General features: G+C 43.2%; 1 protein-coding gene across 1 annotated transcript; it reads left to right on the top strand.

Annotated features, from left to right (window-relative positions):
• Nucleotides 1-18,818: 18,818 nt before the first annotated feature.
• LOC143384216 (vomeronasal type-1 receptor 4-like) lies at nt 18,819-19,844 on the top strand. The gene has a single exon (XM_076839269.2). The coding sequence runs from the start codon at nt 18,819-18,821 to the stop codon at nt 19,842-19,844; it is 1,026 nt and encodes a 341-aa protein (XP_076695384.2).
• The last annotated feature ends 1,705 nt before the right edge of the window (nt 19,845-21,549 follow it).

Here is a 21,549-nt window from a genome sequence, read left to right as displayed (position 1 = left end):
GTGCACAGAGCTCTGTGACCTGGACATGTGCTGCAGGGAGGTGGCCATGTCCTGAGATATGAGCCTGTGACTCTGTGACCTCACCTCCCCCCAGACCTGCAATTATCACTGTGCCTGTAGCAGCAATGGGCATGCAGGCTGGGGACCTGAGGACACTGCTGAACACTTTCTCCCCAGGTGACACGTAGCAAAACAATTATAGGTTTCACCATAACATGTCTTAAGAGGACCCTGGAGTATATGGTCCCTGGCGGCAGAGTCTCTCACTTGGAGGGAACAGGAAATACTGAGGCCTGTCATGTGAAGGACTGGCAGTGAGCTATGCATGTCCCATGCATTCCTTGCTTCCCTGAGAAGTTTCTACCACAAGTCTAGTTGGTTCCTGTTCTTCATTTCAACAGGTGGCAGCATCATTGAAGGTATCATCAGAGAAATGGAGAGAGATACCTATAGGAAGGATATTAACACAGGTACCAGGAAAAGGAAGAATGTGGTACTAGTTGTTCACCTTGAAAGTCACTGGATTTATCTGCACAAATGAGAGTCAGTTAATTGGACTCACTTGCTCAATCCAATTGTAACTGGTATCCTCTAGTGTGGATACATGTATTCTCCCAATACTGACCCCCAATCCTAACAGGAGAGAGAAACAGATCAACATCCACAGAAGGACTGGAGCAGGTTCTAAATGGATTCCTTCCTAATAAGAGCCACAGAACCAGATTGTCGTTCAGGCCACATCTAGCATTTCTACAAATATCCAATATGCTTGAGGTTTGTACACCAGGGATTTTGTATTGGAAGCTTGGTGTCCAGTGTGGCCATATTAGGAGGTGGTGAGGCCTGGTTGAGACAGGTCACTGGGTTTTGCAAATTGAAATGACCAACATAGATGTCATGGGATCTGGCTAGTTCTCAAGAGGGTTGTTATGAAAGAGAAGACTGGCCTCAGCTTGTCTCTGGCTTTCAAACTTACCTTGTCGTCTGACCCTCTCACACAGAGTCCTGCCGTCTTCTATCCTGAGAACCAGGAGAGGCCCACAGAGAAATTGATGACAGTGTCATGCTCAAAACCGCTGAAAATGGGCTGGGGTTGTGGCTCATATGTAGACTGCTCACAAAGCATGCATGAGGCACTGGGTTCTATCCTCAGCACCATATTAAAAATAATTATAATAAGATAAATATTGTGTCCACCTTTAATTAAAGAATAAATATTTTTTAAAAAACTCTGAAAGTAAAATAAATAACCATCTGTGCTCTATACAGCATCCAACCTCTGGGTTTTCTCATAGAAGGACAACTGGCTAATACCCAGTGTTTTCAGATAAACCCATGTGAGATGCAGTGACCTTTCCCTCTGGGTTGAGAGGCCCCATTTCCATATTCTCTCCTTGATGCTCTACTGAATTCAGGATCCTAAGGTCATCTCTCCATTCAATATGGAATGATTCTTATTCTGGATTTCTGATACCTAATGTTTTGGGGCACAGGGATCAAAACCATCTGTCCATTCTGACATCCACATGGACACACAGCCCCTGCAGTTCTCACGTGTCCAGCAAGCCCAGTCTGGGGATGAGGCAGTGAGGTATCACAGGCAACAGTATCTGGGACATTGTCATTAGAGTGGGACAAGGTTAGAGTTGGCTTTTCCATGAGTCCTGAGGAGGAGGTCTTTAAGAAGAGAACTCTCCAGGATACTGGCAACCTATGTGCAGGGTGGAGTGAGCATGGCGTGGTTAATGGAGCCCTTAGATGGCCCATCCCTCACGTCCCTGTGAAGGCTTTATAACTCACTCTCAGGGCTGTTCTCTGTGTAGGTTCAGGATCTGGGGACTCCCTCGGCACAGCTTTTCCATGGATCTCCATACCCCTTGATGTGTTGGGAGTTGGTCTTTCCTTCCTGGAGTCTCATTTCCCTCTGTACTAAATAAATATGTTTCTTTCCCATGGTGGATGATATCTTAGAATCCAAATGTCTCTATCAGGATAAATATGCATGAACAGAAACAGCACATCCATTCTCTCAGGGGATGTCCACATACATGGAAAGCCAGAGAGATTTGTCTCAGACCAAGTTCCACTGCCCATTCCTTTCTGTGTTCACTTTTGGTGAATCTTTCCAAGAGCAAACCTCTGATGGAAATGCTTTAATTTCTCAAGTGCTGTCATAGGACTGATGCGTTTAATCGCTTCAGTCCATATTTGATGAAGAGTGAAGTGAGGAGGCTCCTGCAAACCAAATGAGGCCAGCAGGATTTATTTACCTCCTTCATTTCTAGGCAGGTCCAACAGGCAACAGCTTACAGTACTTACACGTCTCCCATAGAAGAATCTCTCTTATTCTTACATTTCTGTATTGGCTTTTACAGAATAATGAGAGAGAAGAAAACTGAAATTTATGCAAAAACAGACAACCTAACATATCGGATGTAACCATGATTTGTGATGTTTGTGCTGACAACGGAGAGATAGGTAGAGAGGAATCTTGGGAAAGTAGAGCAAGGGGCTGGGAGTGGGGAAACATACAGAAATGGGGCAACACATTCACCAAACTAACCCCAGCTGGCCAGGCTGGTGATATGAATGGGTTTCAAAGAAGCTGGCTGTATCCATAACTAAAAAAATGGCAAAGAAACCACACAGCACACAAATATAAATTTCTAAGGCACTGTGACTCAGTGACCCAAGGTTCAGCTCTCTGGATACTCTTTAGTATTATAGGGGGGTTCAATGGAATGTTCTATCCAAATTGGGCAGGGCAATCAGGTTACAGCAGGGTTCCTATCCCCACTAGGTAACTCCCAGGTAGGGCTTGAAGCAGGCTCCCTGGCCTAGGGAGGGTAAAGGCCACTTGCCCTACACAGCTTTCACATATGTGCCAGACCAACATCCCCGCTGCTCAAGGGCAGGGGGAGCAAGCTCAGCCCAGGGGTCACAGGCGGCTCCCCACACCAAACACCACCAGAGACTAAAATGAGCCATAGGAAAGGGAAAGAGGTAGAGGGTGGAAACCAATCCAAAGGTGCTCACCAGAACAAGGGTCTTTTGGGTGGCTCTGCACTCAGGGGACTTGGGAGAAACTGTGCTATGAGTGTTGGATCCACGTGGTGTCAGGATGGAAATCATAGTAATAGGGATCTCCCCCTAAATCCTAGAAGGAAACCAGGTTCACCAAAATCCTCAGAGCTCAGGGGTTTACAGCACCTGATAATCAGTGTCTTTTATGTGCCTCATATATGCAGAGTTAGGTTTTCTAAACCCTTTATGACTGGGAAATAATCTCACATACATAGTTTCTACATAGCATTAGGCAGATCATGTAGTTCCATCCTACTATCTCATGAGAATGAAGGCAAGATAACCATAACACCCTTCATCCTCTCAAATGCCCTTCATTCATGGTATTTTATGTAACCAACAGATAAATTTCACTACTACAATCTTAAGCATCTGAAATCACATGTCACCATTACTGGGGTGATTGATCATCTCCCCTTCTCTGTGAGAAGTTCATAAATTTATAGTGGGATCCCTCAGGGGCTGCTGTAAGGTCTTGGGCCCTCACATCTCTTACTAAATGATCTGATGGATAAGGAATATTTCTCCCCCTGAATCCCTTTCCAGATGTGAGCACTTGTCTCACTGACTTTTCTTGCTGACTCTGCCTCTCAGACTAAACTACAAAACAGAGGGAGCACATTTTGTATCAGCCTCCCTCACTTCTGACATCAACTGCAAGTTCAATGATTCCCAAATTACACTCAAGATCACCAGTTCCCTAGTAGGGCTCAGGGAAAGTTGAAGGGTATTGTGCTCCCACTTATGACTTATTACAGGAGAAGGTCACAGGTTGAAATCAGCTGAGGGAAGGAGCAGGCTGGCAGCATCCAGAGAAGGGCCCAAGATGAAGCCTCATTGTCTTCCCTGGAGAGGCACAGACTCATGTTCTCCTGGCACTGACACAAGATAATACTTGTCAATGATTTGAAGTACTTACACATCTCCCATAGAAGAAGGTCTTTTCCCTGGGGATTCCAGAGCCTGATCAGGTATTCTGCCTGGATGACCATCAGGTTCCACCCCTCCTAACAGTTCGGGCTGGAGGGTCTGGAGAGGGAAGCCACTGTCTGCATCCTTCGGGTGTTTGGAGTCAAAATGAAGTGTCCCAAAGCCACTGCCATGGAACAAAATGTCAGAACATTCAAGCCTCCACTTTTAAGAGAAGGTCTTGGAGATCACCTGGGATGGGGGTGACAAAGGAGGACTCAGGGGCAGACCTCTACAAGGTCTTTGGAGCTAAAATTATTATTACACAGGGGTACAGATTTCTTTGCCCCTCATTTCCCTGGTAACTCTTTCCATCACCCATATAATATCCTCTAAGAATGCCACATGAGACATAGGTTTTCTGTGAATCTGAATCCCCTGGGGAATATTTGAGAAAGCTAGATTTTTTTTTTCTCTTGGCTTATAAGAAATTCTAATTTTATAGGAAAAATTTTTTTTTGAGTACAGAAGAGATTTAGATATAGGAAACCTTTTAGATATTGGGATAACTTCCTGGAATAACTGCAGTATTTCAAACTTATCAAAGTGATATGATAAAAAGATCCAGAAAGTAGCTGGGATCCAGGTGGAATAAATAGATTTCCCCCCAAAGCATACCTTATACATAATGAGAGAATGGAGATGAATAAAGGGAGGCCTAGGGAAGAGCAGGTAGGTGGGATGCCTTCAGGTGGGAGTCCCTGCACTGGGCAGTGGAGACTCATGCACTATCCTTCTTCATGCAGGGGATGGCGTCCATGAACCTTGGTGCATTCCTGAACCCACGCATCTAGTGACCCCTATACACTGTGTTCCTATACATGTACACATACACATCATAAAGTTTAGGTATAAATAAAAGATAGTAATAAACTAATGATGGGCACTTGTAGTAGAGTTCAACAATTATAATGACAGACACTAATGAAAGTGAAGTAAACATGCTCTGGTCTCTGGGATTTTCCATTTTATCTAAGATTACCTGGTGTATGGTGAGAACACTAAGGATCTCAGCAAATTTCAAGAACACAACACAGTTTTGCTAGTGCAGGGTCCATGCTGTGTAATGGATCCCCAGAGTTCTTTTATGCCATAATGGAATTATGTGCACTTTGGTCAACCTCCATGTTGCTCACTACCCACGTCTTTTCAACCGTCAATCCACTCTGTTTCTGTGGAGTTCTCTACAGTAGTTTCCACAACGGTGAGGTCATAGAGCACTGCACTAAATAAATAAAGTCACCTCCTGCACTACCCCCAGATTTATTTATGTCCTGTCAGTGCAGTATTTCCCTATTTAGGAGGCTCCATGGTATACACAACATTTTCTATACCCCCACATCCCCTGTAGGGCATGTAGGTTGCTTTTATGTTTGGGCTACTATGAATAGTGCTGCAAGGAACATGAAATTGCAGTTGTCCTTTTGAGATAGGAATTCTTTCCCTTTAGTCACACTCCCAGACATGAGATTGTTGCACTATATACACGTTTCATCCTCAATTTTCAGAGATATCTTTGTGCCACTTTCCATGGTGGCTCTACCAGTTCACGTAGTCTCCTACAGGGGATGAGGTGCTCTGTTCTCCATGTGTTTCACAGTTCTTGTTTTCTCACCTTTTGAAATCATTCATTCTAACACTTGTGAGATAACATCTCTGCATGGCTTTGTATATTTCCCTGGTGATTGGAGAGCTGAGCATTTTATTATGGATGTCCTTTTTGCATATCTTCTTTAGAAAAAATATCTACCAAGGTGTGCTGTCCAATATCTGAAACAAGTAAGTTCTCCTGTGTGTGTCATGGTAGATAATGTGACACCTTAAGGTGCATGGCAAAGTGGTTACTGGGTTAAATAAGTTATCTCTCTCAAAGATTCCCATATGTCCCACTATGACAAAAAAACAGTTATAATCTACTTATTGGCGAAATAATAACTAAAATATACTACCATCATGCCAGGTGTAATGGTATCCAGCTGTAATCCCAGCAACATGGGAGGCTGAGGCAGGAGGATTGGAAGTTGGAGGCCAGCCTCAGCAACTTAGCATGGCCCTAAACAACTTAGTAAGAACCTCTCACAACAGTTTTTAAAAAGGAGTGTGGGTATGGCTCAGTGGTTGAGTCCCACAGTTTAATCACCAGTAACACCACTCCACAGAAAAAAGAGAAAAAACTAAACTATACTTGCTGTGGTTCTGATCAACTAGTTGCTTGGCTACCTTGTCATGGGGGGTAGAGATGTAGAATCGACACACAGACTCCAGGAGCTGGTGAGAGAACTGGCTGGAGACCCACCTCAGGTCATCCTTCAGTAGCTCAGTTTATTTTTGGAATGCATACAATTGTTATAGGGTCCCAGTGGGGCGTGCCCATCAATCATTCACAAGCAAGATAGTATCCATAAGCCAATCATCTTATGCCTAATGTAACCACACTATGAGGATGTTCTAATTATTGCTGTCATCAGGAAGGGTCTTTGTCCCTAGGGGAGGGGATTTCTAAGAAGTTACAAGTCAAAGCTCCTGGCGATCAGTTTCCTGGCCTGGCAGCTTGGCAATGCTAACCACAAGTGCTAAGGATGTGGTTTCACTAATGGCTCGATAGAGCAGAGCATCCCATCCTGTTCCTATCAGGAACCGGCCTTCCTATTAGGTCTGAACGAGTGTAGTAGATTCTTCAAGCACTCGGAGCTGCTCATAGCTGCTTTCTGTTAGCTGTAAACTGAAAGTTTTCCAACATTTTCTCCCTTTTTATTAAATTTGCTGCTGAAGGAGAACCATGATTAGAGAAGAAAGGAAGAGGGAAACGCATAGAAAAAGGGGAAAGAACCAACAAAGAGAAAAGGGGAAAGATGCAGACATGGCCCATTCCCGTAACTGCAATTGTCTCTTGCTGTGGTAAGAGGGCAGCTGTTGATGAATAGATCTCTGTCTGTCACTTGGGTCCTGATCTGAGCTGGACATGGAGCAAAGCATCATGGGGGCAGGTGACCTCTCTCAGAAGGGGTGAGACTTAGGCCTTTGCACAGGTGGGGGGTGAGGTTCTGTGCCTCACCTCTGTTGGCCCCCAAGTTTTCTCCTGATGGCCCCTCTATGGCTGTGCCTGTCTTAGGATGTTCCTCCCATGAGGAATCTTTCCCATCTTTGACTAACCAGGCATCCTGCCGGGGCCAAACAGGGTGATGTGGAGTGTGCAAGGCATTGCCCTCGAGAGGGCTCTGTCTCCTTGATAGATAATGCCCCCGTGGCCTCCACACCAGCATTTACCCTAGGATCAGCAAACTCAGGTTTCTTCTCCGTGGAGCGCCCAGCTCACAGCACCAGGCTGGTGGGGCTGCGTTCAGGAAAGAAGGAGACAGGCCAGAGACAGACAAACAGTAATATAGTCACAGAGCTGAGAGACAGACAGATAGATGAAAAAGAGGGCAGTGCTGAGACTGCTCATAGGAAACTGGCCCTTAGTTGGTACTACTCAGATCCTGCCCATCGCCACCATCCATACAGATGCAGGGGAGTCATTATTTTCCTTTTGACTTTCCTGACATGCATGAACTAACATAGCTTGTTTTGTTTCTGCTTTCTTGACCCTTTTTTGGAAACATCTTAAAATAACATATACTAAAATAAGAAAAACTATGCCAATACCAGTGAGGATCCAATTAGTAGAGTCAATTAAAGCTGATAATTTATCCCATATTCGCTGCAAGATTGAGGGGTTAAGAATTAGTTCTGCTCTGGTTTCATTTAGGCTGAGAATCTGAGCATGCAGCATCATAGTGAAATTTCTAAAAGTCATATCCCAAGGTCCCTTAAGTCTATTTGCTAATTCAAGTCGAGCTTCTGTTACATTTCTTACTGAGACAGGGATTTGACAAACATACAAAATTGAGGACTGTAGGTACTCTAACACTTAACTGAAGCATATCAATTTTTTTCATCAATAAGGTCAATCTGTTGTTGTAACATTAAGATACTTCCTTGCAAGTGCAGGTTTATTCGCTCCTGCATGGTCAGGGCTTTAGTGGAGCACTGCACTACCTTATTAATGGTTGCAGCATTTGCTGTGGACTGGGTCAAAGCTACACCAGCAGCAGTATCTGCCGAAACTGCAGCCAGGGAGGCAGCTGCAATGGCAGCAGTAATTCAAAATCTCGCCTAACTCTGGAAATGGAAATATCTTTTTGTAAAGTGAACCTCTTGAATGGAGGAGTCATTCTCCATTGGAAACCATAATATGGGGGGTGTGCTTATTAGCACTACTGTCTTAACAGAGGAATTCCAACAATTGGTTAACTCACATTGGGATTCATCACAATTAAGATGACCATTTTTGTGATTTTGAGTGGAAGTTACAAAGAAGAAGGTTGGCTTAACACATACATGACCTTTAGTAGCATGTTTAACTGAGGGTTTTTCAAAAGAACCATTAAACCAAATGGCATCCATGGTGACAATAGGACTGATATCTACACATTTGTAAGCACCACAGAACAATTGTTTGCCTAATTGCAAAAAGTCTCCTGACTGTCTTTCTTTTGCATTTTGAGCATATCATACAATCTGTATGATATTTAAATATTAATGTATTTGTCTCTGTTAAAAATTCCATTCTCTGTCCACCTTTTGTAAAGGTTCTGGAACAACTAATAAGCTCATCTGAAATGAAATAGGGTCTGAAAAGGGAGAGACAGTCTCTCCAAGTTTTAGCTCTTAGAAGTATACCTTCATTGATGTCCTTAAATTTTTTCCATGGACCTCTCTGCAGAAAGGTTTGGGGCCAATAATGTGAGTCTCTAACATGAGGGGGCATGGTCATGCCACTAGGCAGATCACTGACAGAGACTACTTTTCTTCTCCTTATAAGGAGAGTGGCCGAAGACCTATAATGTCTCCTATTCCTGACTCCCAAAGGATATCATTGTGAAGGCAAATTGTAGACTGACACAACCTCTGTGCCCTAGATATATCCCTTAATATAGTAAAGGCACGTGAATCATCAAGTGAGAGTGACATATTCCAAGGATGCCTTGCTTTTGGGTCAGATGTAACTGGACATTGTGAGGAAACATTAGTAGCAAACAAGAAAGGCAATACAGTGTCATCCAAACCAACAGGTAAAAGAATCCCGGGAGATGGAGCTCCCACCCACCAGGCATGTACTTGTGGACTGAATGACAAAATGATGCACAAAATCATAAAGGGGGTCCTTTTCTGCATTGATGCAAAATAAGGGGAAAGTGCAATTAAAGTCCCAGCAACAGCATAAGTTGTTTCCAATGGGTTGGGTGTGGTCCTTCTGGTCTGGTGCAGGGGAGCTATGAGGGTGGCAGTTGCAATTATGGCTGTGAGGACCACAAGCCTTATGATGATGTTCATCTGGGAAGCTCCTGTTGTCCTCCTGAGTTGTTTCCTTGGGATGCATTTTGCAAGATTTGAGAGAGAAGTATGTACAACATCCTGATCGCGATTAATTGAGCGTGGATTGCTCTCATGGTTTTTAAATTGCAGAGGCATGATTATTTTGCTCACTGAAAGGTTTTTGCCACTAGATGCCACTAAAGGCTCTCCACTAGAGGAGACCTGTCCAGCAGACAGCCTTTCATAAGTGATAGCTATCTGCAAAGCAATTTTTCCCTCATGGGATATATTTTGAAGTGTGTCCATTTTGCTTGGACAGGCCATCATGGGGCCTTGAATTATCAGGCCACTAGGCAGAGGCCTTTTTTCCTCCACACTTACTGTTGTGCACTTACCTGTGAGTTGCAGGTTATAATTGCACACATAAGCAAGAGGAGAGTTCAGCTGAAATCAATCCATAATGACAAGAACAGCCATAATATGTAATATTTTCTTTTAAAGTGCATATGAGAAAGGTCAATTTTACAACCCCTTATTTATCCTTGGAAACTTCTAATAGAAATCCATGGTATTTTTATGTTGTGGTTAATAAAACATTTTGTTCATATTTATAAATAATAAAAACAGGAGGAACTAGTGGTGTGAAATTCCTACAGGCATTTGGTAAACTGTTTGAAATACATCCTAGAGCTATCTAGGTGTAAACAAATGACCAACAAGGGCACCACTGCATACATCCCCAGCAGAGATACACACAAGCATCATGAAAACATGTTGCAGAACCTACCAGCCAGTGCTGGTCTTGACGCTCCACACACAAAAATCTCCCAAGTGCTCACCTGTCTCCACTGCTGTGACCAATACCTGTGGGTGGGTACTTTGTAAAGAAAAGGAATTAATTCAGTTCACATTTCTTCAGATTGAAGAGCATGGTGCCAGCATCTGCTGAGGTCTGGTGAAGGGCTCAGAACAGAGGGATTCCCAATGGTGGGAGCATGTGCAGAAGAGACCACAAGGTGGGACAGTGAGGGAGAGACAGAGGAGACACCTGCACTTGCTGTAGGACCACCCATTCTCATGGGAGCTAATATACTCCAGGAGATCACCATTTGTGCTTGCAGGGATAACTGCCCCAGGACCCAAGGCCCTTCTCCTTGCCTCCACTTCTCAAAGGTTCTGCCACCCAAGACACGACTCCAGAGACGAGGCTTTCAACTCATAAATTTTTGTGGAAAACCAAAAATCATACCCACACCAGGGCACAAGTACATCAAGAGAGGAATGCTAAAATTAACTCTTTAAAATTCCTGCAGTTGCATTTATTGCCAAAGCAAGTGGAAATAAAAATTACTTAAAAGTTATGGAATTTTTTAAATCAAATACAAAAGGGCTCATACAGAACAGTTTCTATTGTGTACAGTACAAAACAGGTGACATGCTCTGTCATATTCTGGTCATATTGGGGAATGTTGTTGGGAGATGCAAGAGAGTTTTCATAGAAACCAAGGGCCTTGCTTTTTCACAAAGCAAATGCATGCAAGGTGTGTGCTTAGTTTGTGTAATTTTGTTGTGTTATGGTCTGAGCTTAGTCAATATACAATAGAGTTTATAAATTAAAGATCAAAAATATTAATAAGTAGTATAATAGGATTATGAGATAAGTGTTATAAAATAAATGTTAAGCTGTTTCTAAGATGTTAAAACTTGTTTTTCAGTACTTCATATGCCCACAAATGTGCTCGAACCCAGGATGTGGTTGTCTGTTTTTGCTCTGCAAACTGCTTTCTCAGACCTTGTGTCCTGCTCCCTTGCCTGCACCTACCTTTTCAATGATGTGGTTTTCTTCCCTTATACGCACAACTAGGGCTTGATGATGTTCCTGGCAGAGACAGTTCATGTCCTGAAGGGGTGCAGTCACCATCATACTAAATTAAAAAAAAAAACTCTCTAATTTGGACAAAATTTGGACTGAGAATATTTTCTAAGCAATCAGCAGACAAAATTTGGAGATGATAGTGACTTCCATTTTCTTGCAGCCAGAAGATCACTCAGTGACACCCAGGAGGCACAGCAAGCTGGAGACCACCTAGGGAAAGGTCCCTGACATGCATTCCTCAGCCCCAGGTACTGTCTCCATTGGCTCCTGCCAACCCACATATTGCTTTGCTGAGAATTGCCTGTTCTTCCCTGGACAGTAGGTCTGGTCTGTGTGAGTCTACACCTGGGGACTCAAGGAAAGCTGGGCAGCACTATTTCCCAAGTTCAGGACTATTGTGAGATGTTGCCCACCAGCCCACTGGTTCAGGTCTGATCTTCTGTAGGTTAACTCTGTCTCCTTACCTGCTGTGTGTTTTGTTGTCTGCCTTTGTCTGATTATTACAAATCCAACTCATTCCACCTTCCATTTGTCCTGTACACCCCTTCAATGTTTCCTGTTCCATTTTCAGGAATTCCAGAAAAAGGCCTTTGTTTCTTTGGTATACTGGCATGTGTACCTAGGTTTGGTACCAAAATTGACATATGAGCTCATAAATTAAAATTTAAAGATGAAGCCAAATATCTTTTTGTATGTGATTCAAAAAGTTCAATTTAAAATGGGTAAACAAATAAAAATGTGTCTAAGTCAGTGACAGTGACTGGGAGGCCAGTGTTGGAGACTGGGTTCCAAGATGATTTCATGGCTGTGGCATGGGTGGTGACTAGGAAAGTTCCTGTGCAAAGGTGTAGAATGCCCAGTTGCTATGGCAATGCTCTCCATGGGGAGACTCTGTTGCCAGAGTCTTATCATCTTTGACCTTATTCTCAGGCACACAGCTCCTGGGAATGAAGGACCTTCCTTGCTAAGATAACCACAATGGTTCACCAGTTGCTCCTGAATCTACCATGAACTAGTAACTTTAGACAATAGACTTTCTTGAAAAGCTGCACAGTGCTCCTAACATTGCACATTGCAATTGTAGAATTTAACTGAGGAAATAGCTGCATGGTGGTGCTAACTCTCTAACTTTCATGAATACTAAGAATAAAGCTTGCATAGTTTCTAATCTGATTAATGAGACATACATAATAAAGATTGCTGGTGTACTTTTTGGATCTGCTTCTCCACCAGAAAGCAGTGCTTTACCATATTCCTGCTGTTTTACCTTCAAGATCTGCATGTGTGACTATTTCTTCCAATCTCCCATTGCCCCTCACCAGAACCTGATAGTTTGTCTGTGCTGGTCATGGCATCTAAGGTTACTCATTCACAAGCTTCTCAGTGTGTTCAACTGTTAATAAAATGTCTATAATATCTATAAAATGTCTAATATCCATTGTTTCTAAAATTTTTCTTCTAAACGAGTGCTATTTGATAACTTTCCATTTGCTCCTAAAGATTTATTCTACATGCAATATCAATTAGGAGGTATCATTTAGATATTATAATAACTGCAGATGTTCTGAGGGAGTTATAGCACTGCAGGCACCTGTGCCATGGTGAGTTACCTGCAGTGATGAAGGACTGGCTCCTCATTAGCACAGCTATGCCATGAGTCACTTGGTCACATGTTAGGAACAAAGTACAATGATACATATCACAGGAATGGTTCCACAATCATAGGCCAAGTCCTCATCTTTGGAACATGAAGAATGAACATAGACTAAATGAGTGGAGGGCATAAAAATATTTACTCATTGCAGAGGATCCATATGTGGGTTGACTAATACCAATGTTAAGTAAAACTATTTCAAAGAAGTAAGATTGAGGAATGATAAACAGTAGGAGCCAATCACACAAACTGGCACTTGTGGGCATGAAAACTTGTGCATTTAAAATTCAAACAGTAGGATTTTTGAGGTCATTAGAATGCACATGATGTTATTGATTAGAGAAATTTTAGGTTTACCAGAATAAAACAAATAAAGAAACTTCCTATTTTACCCCTTCACACTCAAGCCTGCTGCACTATCAAATTCCTAGAGCAGATGGTGGATTTTTTACAACCAGGCAAATATTTTTAACAAGGAAGACAAGAAACCTGTAATGATTATGTCCACTACATAAATGCTTCTTACTAATTTAAAGGGGAAATAGCCTCACTATAATCAAAGGCCACTGAAGGTTTCAGACTGTTACAAGTAGTGTCTGCATTGTCTGCACCGAGCCCAGAGTTAGAGAATACTTTCTCTCAAGCATCACCATTCACATCACTTTCTACACAGGACTAGAGGATTCCTGAAAATTATTTCTACTCTATATCCAAGCATGTAGGTATTACAAGTCCAGCTATAAGACTGATGTATAATCAGCATAGAATTCCTGTAAAGGAAACTGAAGAGCTGAATAGTTTTAAAACTACCTCCTGTGCACTTTAAAAACCACATTTTTTTTTCATTTGGACTGAGACCTCTCTATCACTATCAGTGAGCATCACATTTATTTATTCAGGAGCATCAGAGATTGAGGCTGAGGCTGCCACCCCTTTTATCTCAACTGTCTTGAGCTCATTCTTCATATCTTGATCTACTTCCTGTATGGCTCTGGCAATCTATGGGGCTCAATCCAGCCTCCCCTTTTCTCATGTGAACACTTACCCATGATCTTGAAATGGGTCTTCCCCCACGGATGCTACTCTAAGACAGAAATTGGATTACTCACCAGGTTCTTTCTCTTTGACAGAATGTAATCTAGTGCAGAGGCCTCTGTGACCAGGACATGTGCTGCAGGGAAGCAGGTAGCTCTTAAGGTATGAGTCTGTGACTCTGTGACCTCACCTCCCCGTGGACCTGCAGTGATCACTGTGCCTGTAGCAGCAATGGGCATGCAGGTTGGGGAGCTGAGGACACTGCTGAAAACTTTCTCCCCAGGGACACTTACCAAAGTTTCTTGCTAGAACCTCCCAAGGGGATACTAGAGTTTTCAGAGAGGCTTTAATGTATCCTTGATCCCTGGAGGAAGGCAGGGTCTCACCTGGAATTTTGTCCTGGAATAGCCTGGCGGTGAGCTATGCATGACCCATTGTATTCCTTGCTTTCTTCAGAAGTTTTCTACCCCGAATCTGGTTACTTCCTTTTCTTTATTTCCCTGAGTGGCATGATTATTTAAGATACTAAAATGGAAATGAAATGAGATAAAACAAGTAGAAAGATTTTAAAAAACATGAATAAAAGGAGAAAATGTTGCTAATAATTGTCCTCAGAACACATTGCACACATCTGCAGAAATACAGGTAAATAAATTTAGACCCATTTGCACAATTCAATGCCAATTTTTTATCAAAACAATTGCAGAGAACCAGAAAATAAAAGGAAAGGGGGGGGTATTAGATGAGAAGTTAGTAAAGCAGACGCTCTACCACCTAGCCACAACCCATCCCTTGAGTTGACTTTTTACCAAAGAATGACATAAAGTGCCCAGACTCTCACTAAGTTGCCCAGTTTGTCCTCCAACTTGGATCCTCCTTCCCTGGCCTCTTCAGTAGCTGGAATTAGAAGCCTAAGCCAACACACCTGGCCTCACCTAACTTCTAACTGCCCTTGGCTCTTCTTTTTCTTATGACTTTCATTGTATATGGGAATATCTAATCAGTATAAAATTCCTTCTCCAGGCCTGTCCTCTCCCTGAACACTATGGGCAACACCAAAACAGCAGAGAGGTGAAGTCTGTGCTAGAAGATTTCAGGGGACATCAGATTGGAGTCTGCTCTGGAAACAAAAGGAGCTTTACTTGTTAACGTGAAGAAGATTCTAAAGGGAGAGCAGATATGAAAATAGAAAAGAGAGGGTCTGGAGGACTTTCCATGAGGAAAGGCTCAGGGCCAAGACAGACTGAGTGACAGGCCTCCGCAGGCAACAGCCCCATGGGTGGGAGGTGCAGCAGTCAGAAGGCAGGGAGGATTCAGAGTTCAACCTTTGCAGAAGGGCCTGAAGCTGCAATTTTGTAGCCCTGGACCTGGCGAGCATAAAGAAGGGAATATCTGGGACTTGTAGGAGAAAATTATGCCAGGGACACTGTGGCCAGCTGCAGGGAGCCCTCCTCCAGGAACGCCTTGTATTCCACCCTCTCCTGCACGTATGAGGGTTGGAGTTGACCCTGTGGTTGCCCACATGTATGCTGAATGCCTTGCTTCTTCTGTGCCAGCTGCTATCTATGCTCAGAAGATGTGTCCCCAGCTCTGCCCTATGTGTCCTCTGCTGCTGTTCCATGGAGCACAGGAGCTTCATGCAGTCATGATTTAGCAGCTCATCTTTGGGCATCTCCAAGCTGCACTGGCTCCTTAAGACTCCATAAAACATATGGAGAAGGCCTTGGTGCACATCCCCTGGGAGCAGGATACTGCACACTCCATGCCTCATCACTGAAACCTAGATCCTTCCCAGTGCCGGGGGTAGGTGTCCTGTTCCCAAGCCTCCACCTTCTCCATATGCCCCTCAGCATATGCTTCAAGTGACCCATCCTGTTGGCTATTTTCTGAGTCTTCTTACCTGTGACATGATCCATTGCCAAGAAATGGATGTGATGCCACCATCAGATGTCACAAATAGGAGCACTTACCTTGGTCTACACTCTTCATACCCCTGCCTGCCTGGAGCTAAGGCCACAGAACCACAGGACAGGCCAGTTCCAGGTCCCAGCCTATTCCCAGAAGAAAAGGGAATGGGACAGGATGGGACAGAAACCAGAATTAGCAAGATGTGCGGTCAGAAACTCTGGGAACTCAGAAGTCCAGTGAGACACACAACCCTCTGTGAATCACTCAGAGGTCCCACCTCAGTATTTCCTGAACCTTCCGTAGGAGACACTGTCAGCCTTCAGGGATCATGGAAAAGCAACAGCCTCTCCCAAACTTCTTGACACTTATTTTGAAGTTACTAACAAGGAACTTATAATCGCCTTAGTAATTGTCAAGAATGGAGAACCTTTTTTCAGCCTTGTCCTGGGCTCCCCAGGCCTGCACTGTCATTGCCTCTTCAGGTGAGGTGATAATTGCAGCCCCGAGGGGAAGTGAGGTCACAGGAGTGAAAAACCTTTATCTCAGGGTGCAACTGCCTCCTCCCTGTGCTGCTGTCAGGACCTCACACTGAGCTCAACTCCTTGTTCACAAGAAGCAAGGTGAGTATTTTCTATTTCCGCATCAACATCAGGAAAAGAAGTCTGAGGATGTGGTCTTGTCTGCAGAGGGGTTTGGGGGTAGAAACTGATTCAGTGAAAAGGTGGACAAGAAAATGAATTAATTCCTTCACTATGAGCTCAGTAGTATAAGGAGAAGTGTCGCTGACCTGAAGCCAATTCTTCTGGCTCTTAATGTTATTTAATAAAATACACCCTGAGGAGGTGTACAGGTGAATAATACCATTGTTAGTGAATGTTTATTTGAAAAAGAGCCTAAGGACTGAAGTTAGTCACTAATCTGTTCTTCTCATTACTGTATAAAATCATAGAGCACATTTTGAAGTGCTCTATGGCTGTTTGTAATGTCTTCCTGCCCATAGTAAAGATGACAATGGAACTGTGTCACCTCATCCTGTGCAGAGAACACTGGGACCTTTCAGAAATAAAAGTGTTGTGTTTTTTCTAACACTGCATTACCATCCACCTAGTGCAGACAGGAATCTACCTCCCTGAACCCCTGCTGTGATGGCTGAGGGGAGACTTCTCTCCCTGATGCACACACAAGAGAAGGCTCATTTGTAAGGACAGGAACTGCACAGTGGTTGCTGGAAAAAATCATCTGTGGTATTCCCCCTGGTTTCATAATGTTTCATCATGAATCACTAGTTCATGGCAGTTTCCTCTGTTTTTCACTTCATTCAGCAAAATATTCACAAGCTCCAGCTTCTACTGACATGTCTCTTGTACTGAAATGTCCTCCACAAATTCTGCTTCATCACTGATGGTTGCAGTAATGTCGCTGTCATGCCCAGGAGCTCTTAGCCTGATATCAGTGAGGATTCCATTTCTATCCTAAACTATTTATCAGAGATTGGTGTTTTATGCTCCATTATTCAGGACCAAATAATAATTTTGAATATTTCCTTTAGAAATTCTACTATCCTTTATTTCTGCAATGACACAAATGAGTATTCTGGTCTGGAATTAAATCTTTGTTTGCAAGGGATATTCTTCCATTTATTTATTTTAAATTTAAAAAGTACATAATTTTGTAACTTGTATACTGATTCCTCAAAAACAGTTTTTGCTCATTTAATTTTATAATTATTTTTTAGAGCACTAGAGTTACACATAATACTAGGCTCACTGGACTCTTTGGTCCACTTCAGTACCCACTACTTTCCTTTCAGTCACCTCATCGCCCCCATTCCCCCTGTTTCCTGTGGAACTGAACATTGGGTCAGTCTTGAATTTACCAACATGGACGCCGGCAAACCTGAAGGACTGCATGATCATTTGTCTTATTGGAATTGCTGACCATAGAGGTCAGGATCATATATCTGATCCAGTAAGTGGGCCCCATCAGTTGGCCAAATGTTTGCACCAATTTTAACACCATTGCCAGTTCTTGAGATTCCTGGCCTATCTTCCTTCTAATTGTGGTATTTCCTACCATTTTATTTTAGATTCTGGTTGGTGTGCACTTGTACTGAGGAGCTGTTTAAATAACGATGTGAAACTCCCTCCTCCATATTTATTATTTATTTATTCAATGATGATTTTGCTTTGAAATACCGTTTGAAAATGTTCACCTATCTTTTCTTCTATTATGCATTCTGTAAGATGTATCAGTACTGTATACACCAAACTCACCCAGTGTGTGGCACTTGATGATCAGTAGCCCTCAATTTAATGTATCCTAACATGCCATTTCAACCATATGCTTAATGTGTTTGTACTGTTAGTATTCATTTTTCTAACTAAGAACACAGAAATATTCTTTTTGTTATTATCAATGTCCTAATGCTCACACTTAAATTTAGGTCAGAAATGCTCTGAGATCTGTTTTTGTGTATGGTGTGAGTGGAAATTGAAGTTCTTTTTCCAATGTGACTAGCAAATATCAGTTCTTTCTGAAACTTTAATTTTAAATTCTTTCTATGCATTTGTTCTCACTTTTTATTGCCTCTCCCTGGTTAGCATCATCTGATGGTCAAGGCTCATTTTTTTCTACACAGCATACTGTTAAATCTCCCCATCAACCTGTGCATCTTGAGGGCTTTGCAATCCCACAGGTGCATGCAATGGAAGTTACCCTTGGCATCAAACATGATTTGAAGATGGAGATCTCTCTATGTTGCTCAGACTGACTTTAAACTTCTGGGATCAAGTGATTCTCCTCCTTCATCCCCACAGCTAGCAAGCAGATACAGGTGCTTCCCACTGTGCTTGGGCACAACTATTTTCAAGGAGTCTTTTTGCTAAGAGGTACGACTGTTGCCATAATGTAAAGGACAGTGTGCTGAATGACAAAATGGTCTCCAGGAATGTGACAATAGGACTGATGTTCTTATCACAGACTGCTGTTGGAATTCTGGGAAATTTCTCTCTGCTTTATGATTATTTAGTCCATTCCTACAATGACTGTACATTAAGGACCACAGATATAATTATCAAGCACCTGATGATAGCCAACTCCTTGGTCATTCTCTCTAAAGGAATTCCCCAGACAATCACAGCTTTCGGCTTGAAATATTTTCTCAGTGATTTTGCCTGCAAACTAATTTTGTATATTCAGCGAGTGGGCAGGAGTGTGTCCATTTTCATCACCTGCCTCTTGAGCGTCTTCCAGAACATCACCATCAGCCCCATGAACTCCTGTTGGAAGGATCTCAAAGGAAAAGCTCCAAAGTACATTGGCTTCTCCATTTCCCTCTGCTGGATCCTGTACATGGTGGTGAACTCCATTTTTCCTCTCTATATGCTTACCAAATGGAGTAGGAAAAACACAACAGAGAAAAGAGATCATGGGTACTGTTATGCAGGTCGTGACAAAATCACAGACTCGTTATATGCAGCCTTATTTGTATTTCCTGAGGTTGTCTTTTCCTTGCTCATGATCTGGTCCAGTGGCTCCATGGTTCTCCTTCTGTACAGGCACAAGCAGAGGGTTCAGCACATTCACAGCATCAAAGTTTCCCCCAGAACATCCCCAGAGTCCAAAGCCACCCAGAGAATCCTTGTCCTAGTGGGCACCTTTTTGACTTTCCACACCCTCTCCTCCCTATTAAGTGTTCATATTGCTCTATTTTCCAGCCCCAAAGGGTGGTTGGTGAACACCAATGAGCTAATTTTTGTGTGTTTTCCCATGGTCAGCCCCTTTATTCTCATGAGCCGTGAGTCCACTGCCTGCACTCTATCCAGGCTCTGCTTTGTCTGTATAAAAACCACAAAATCTTGCTGGGTGCTGTGGAAAACATCTATTATCCCAGGAACCTGGAAGACTGAGACAGTTGAAGGCCAGGCTCAACTATTTAGCAACACCCTATCTCAAAAATAAGGCTGAATATGAAGCTCAGTAGCAAAGCATCCATGGGCTTAATCCCCAGTATTAAAATATAGGTAAAATGTAGCCTAATCTTACTATCAGTATATATAGATTGCATGTTTTTATATGATGTTTCATCATTTTTCACACTCAATGCACCAATATAAAAATGGATGGGAAAGTCACATGACTTTCTGACCCTAAAAGGGCCTTCAGCTGGTAGTGGCACCCATGTGGCCATGGTGGAAGGGAGCAGAGCTGGTGGTTCTCACCCTATGCAGAGCATCCTACAGGCAGCAATCCTAGTTCATGTTCTTGAGGGAAACAGAATGGAGTCATTCCCAGTTCTTCCTGTGCAGCGTCCACCTGGGCCACTCCACACACCCAGACTGCACTTGGCAGGAGAGGGGAAGGCTGGTGGGAGCACAGTGCTCCTGCTGCCTGCTGTGCCACCAGAAGGAGCCCTGGGTTCTCACCTAGGAATTGCACCTCTCCTGCTGGGACGTGTACAAGAGTTGTAGCATAATGTCACATTCTGATTTGGTGAAAAATGGAAAGATAGTTGATCACATCTCTATTTCACTCTTATGAAATACCAGTTATCACAGCTCAATGGTAATAAATTTGTGTATTTAGGCTAGATTTTATTCTTGTTGGTGCAGGCAGGGTCCTGAGAAGTGCAGGAGCAGGTCCCACTGAAAAAACAGCCTGTACCTCAGAGCAAAGCCTGTCCAAGGAAGGGAGTGTGACCCTTGTCCTTGGAAAGACCCACAGAGTACTCCTAGGCACATACCCACCCTCCTGAGTTTTTATCTACAAATAACAATAGAGAACTGCAGAACCAGGTGTCCCTGACTCTGTCAGGCTAGGTGAGGACCATAACAACCCCCCAGCAACCACCAATTATCATGAGACAGGGAAAATACGTGGGATGTCAGATGACTCTCCCAGTAGTTTATGGTGATTGATAACATGTTGGGAAACTATGTAGTTCAGCATGTACACCCCTTCGTGGTTTAAACCAATCAGTTCAAATGAATCCCGCTCTTATACTAACCAATCACCCCTACCCAACTTGTTCCCACCAGTGAATGTGCTAATCATGTTTTAGAATTGTTCTATGATTTTTCCCGCAGTGTGTGATGATTTAAGAGATGCTATGATGTATGTGAAGTCCCTGCCTTCCCCAAAGAGTGTATAAAACTGCTGCAAACCCTGGGCTTGGGGCCTCTCAGCGTCACCAGTTGCTGTGTGCACGGGGAAAACCGAGCTAGCTCGCAATAAACACCTCTTTGCTGCTTACATCGATCTTGGCCTCTGGTGGTCTTTTGGGGGTCCCGAGCTAGAGCATAACACCACAGGCTGAGAACTGCAGTGGGGGAGGGGAAGATACACAGGGCTTCCTGGGAGCATTCCCCAGGAAATAGCATCATGGAGGGGCTGTGGGGAAAAGTGATTACTATAGGATGTTAGTCTCTTTGCCCTCAGTTGCCCTGGTTTCTATGTTCCTCTGCCACCCATATGCTATCTTCTGAAAGGCCTCATGAGTAGCTGAGGTTTCCCTGTGAAAGTGGATTCTTTTAGGAATGTTTGAAGGTGCTTCAGTTTTAAGGCTTTGCTTATTTAAGGCAAAGTGTAATTTTATAGAGAAGGTGAGATGATTACAGAGGAGCTTCTGAAAGGGTAAACCCCTCAGGTATTATCCGAACTTCCCAGG

This window comes from Callospermophilus lateralis, chromosome 18 (assembly GCF_048772815.1).
Source record: "Callospermophilus lateralis isolate mCalLat2 chromosome 18, mCalLat2.hap1, whole genome shotgun sequence".
Lineage (NCBI taxonomy): Eukaryota > Metazoa > Chordata > Mammalia > Rodentia > Sciuridae > Callospermophilus > Callospermophilus lateralis.
This window is presented reverse-complemented; position numbering and strand designations above follow the sequence as displayed.

Coding starts and splice junctions, on each gene's coding strand:
- LOC143384216 (XM_076839269.2), top strand. CDS start 18,819: ATGGTCTCCAGGAATGTGACAATAGGACTGATGTTCTTATCACAGACT.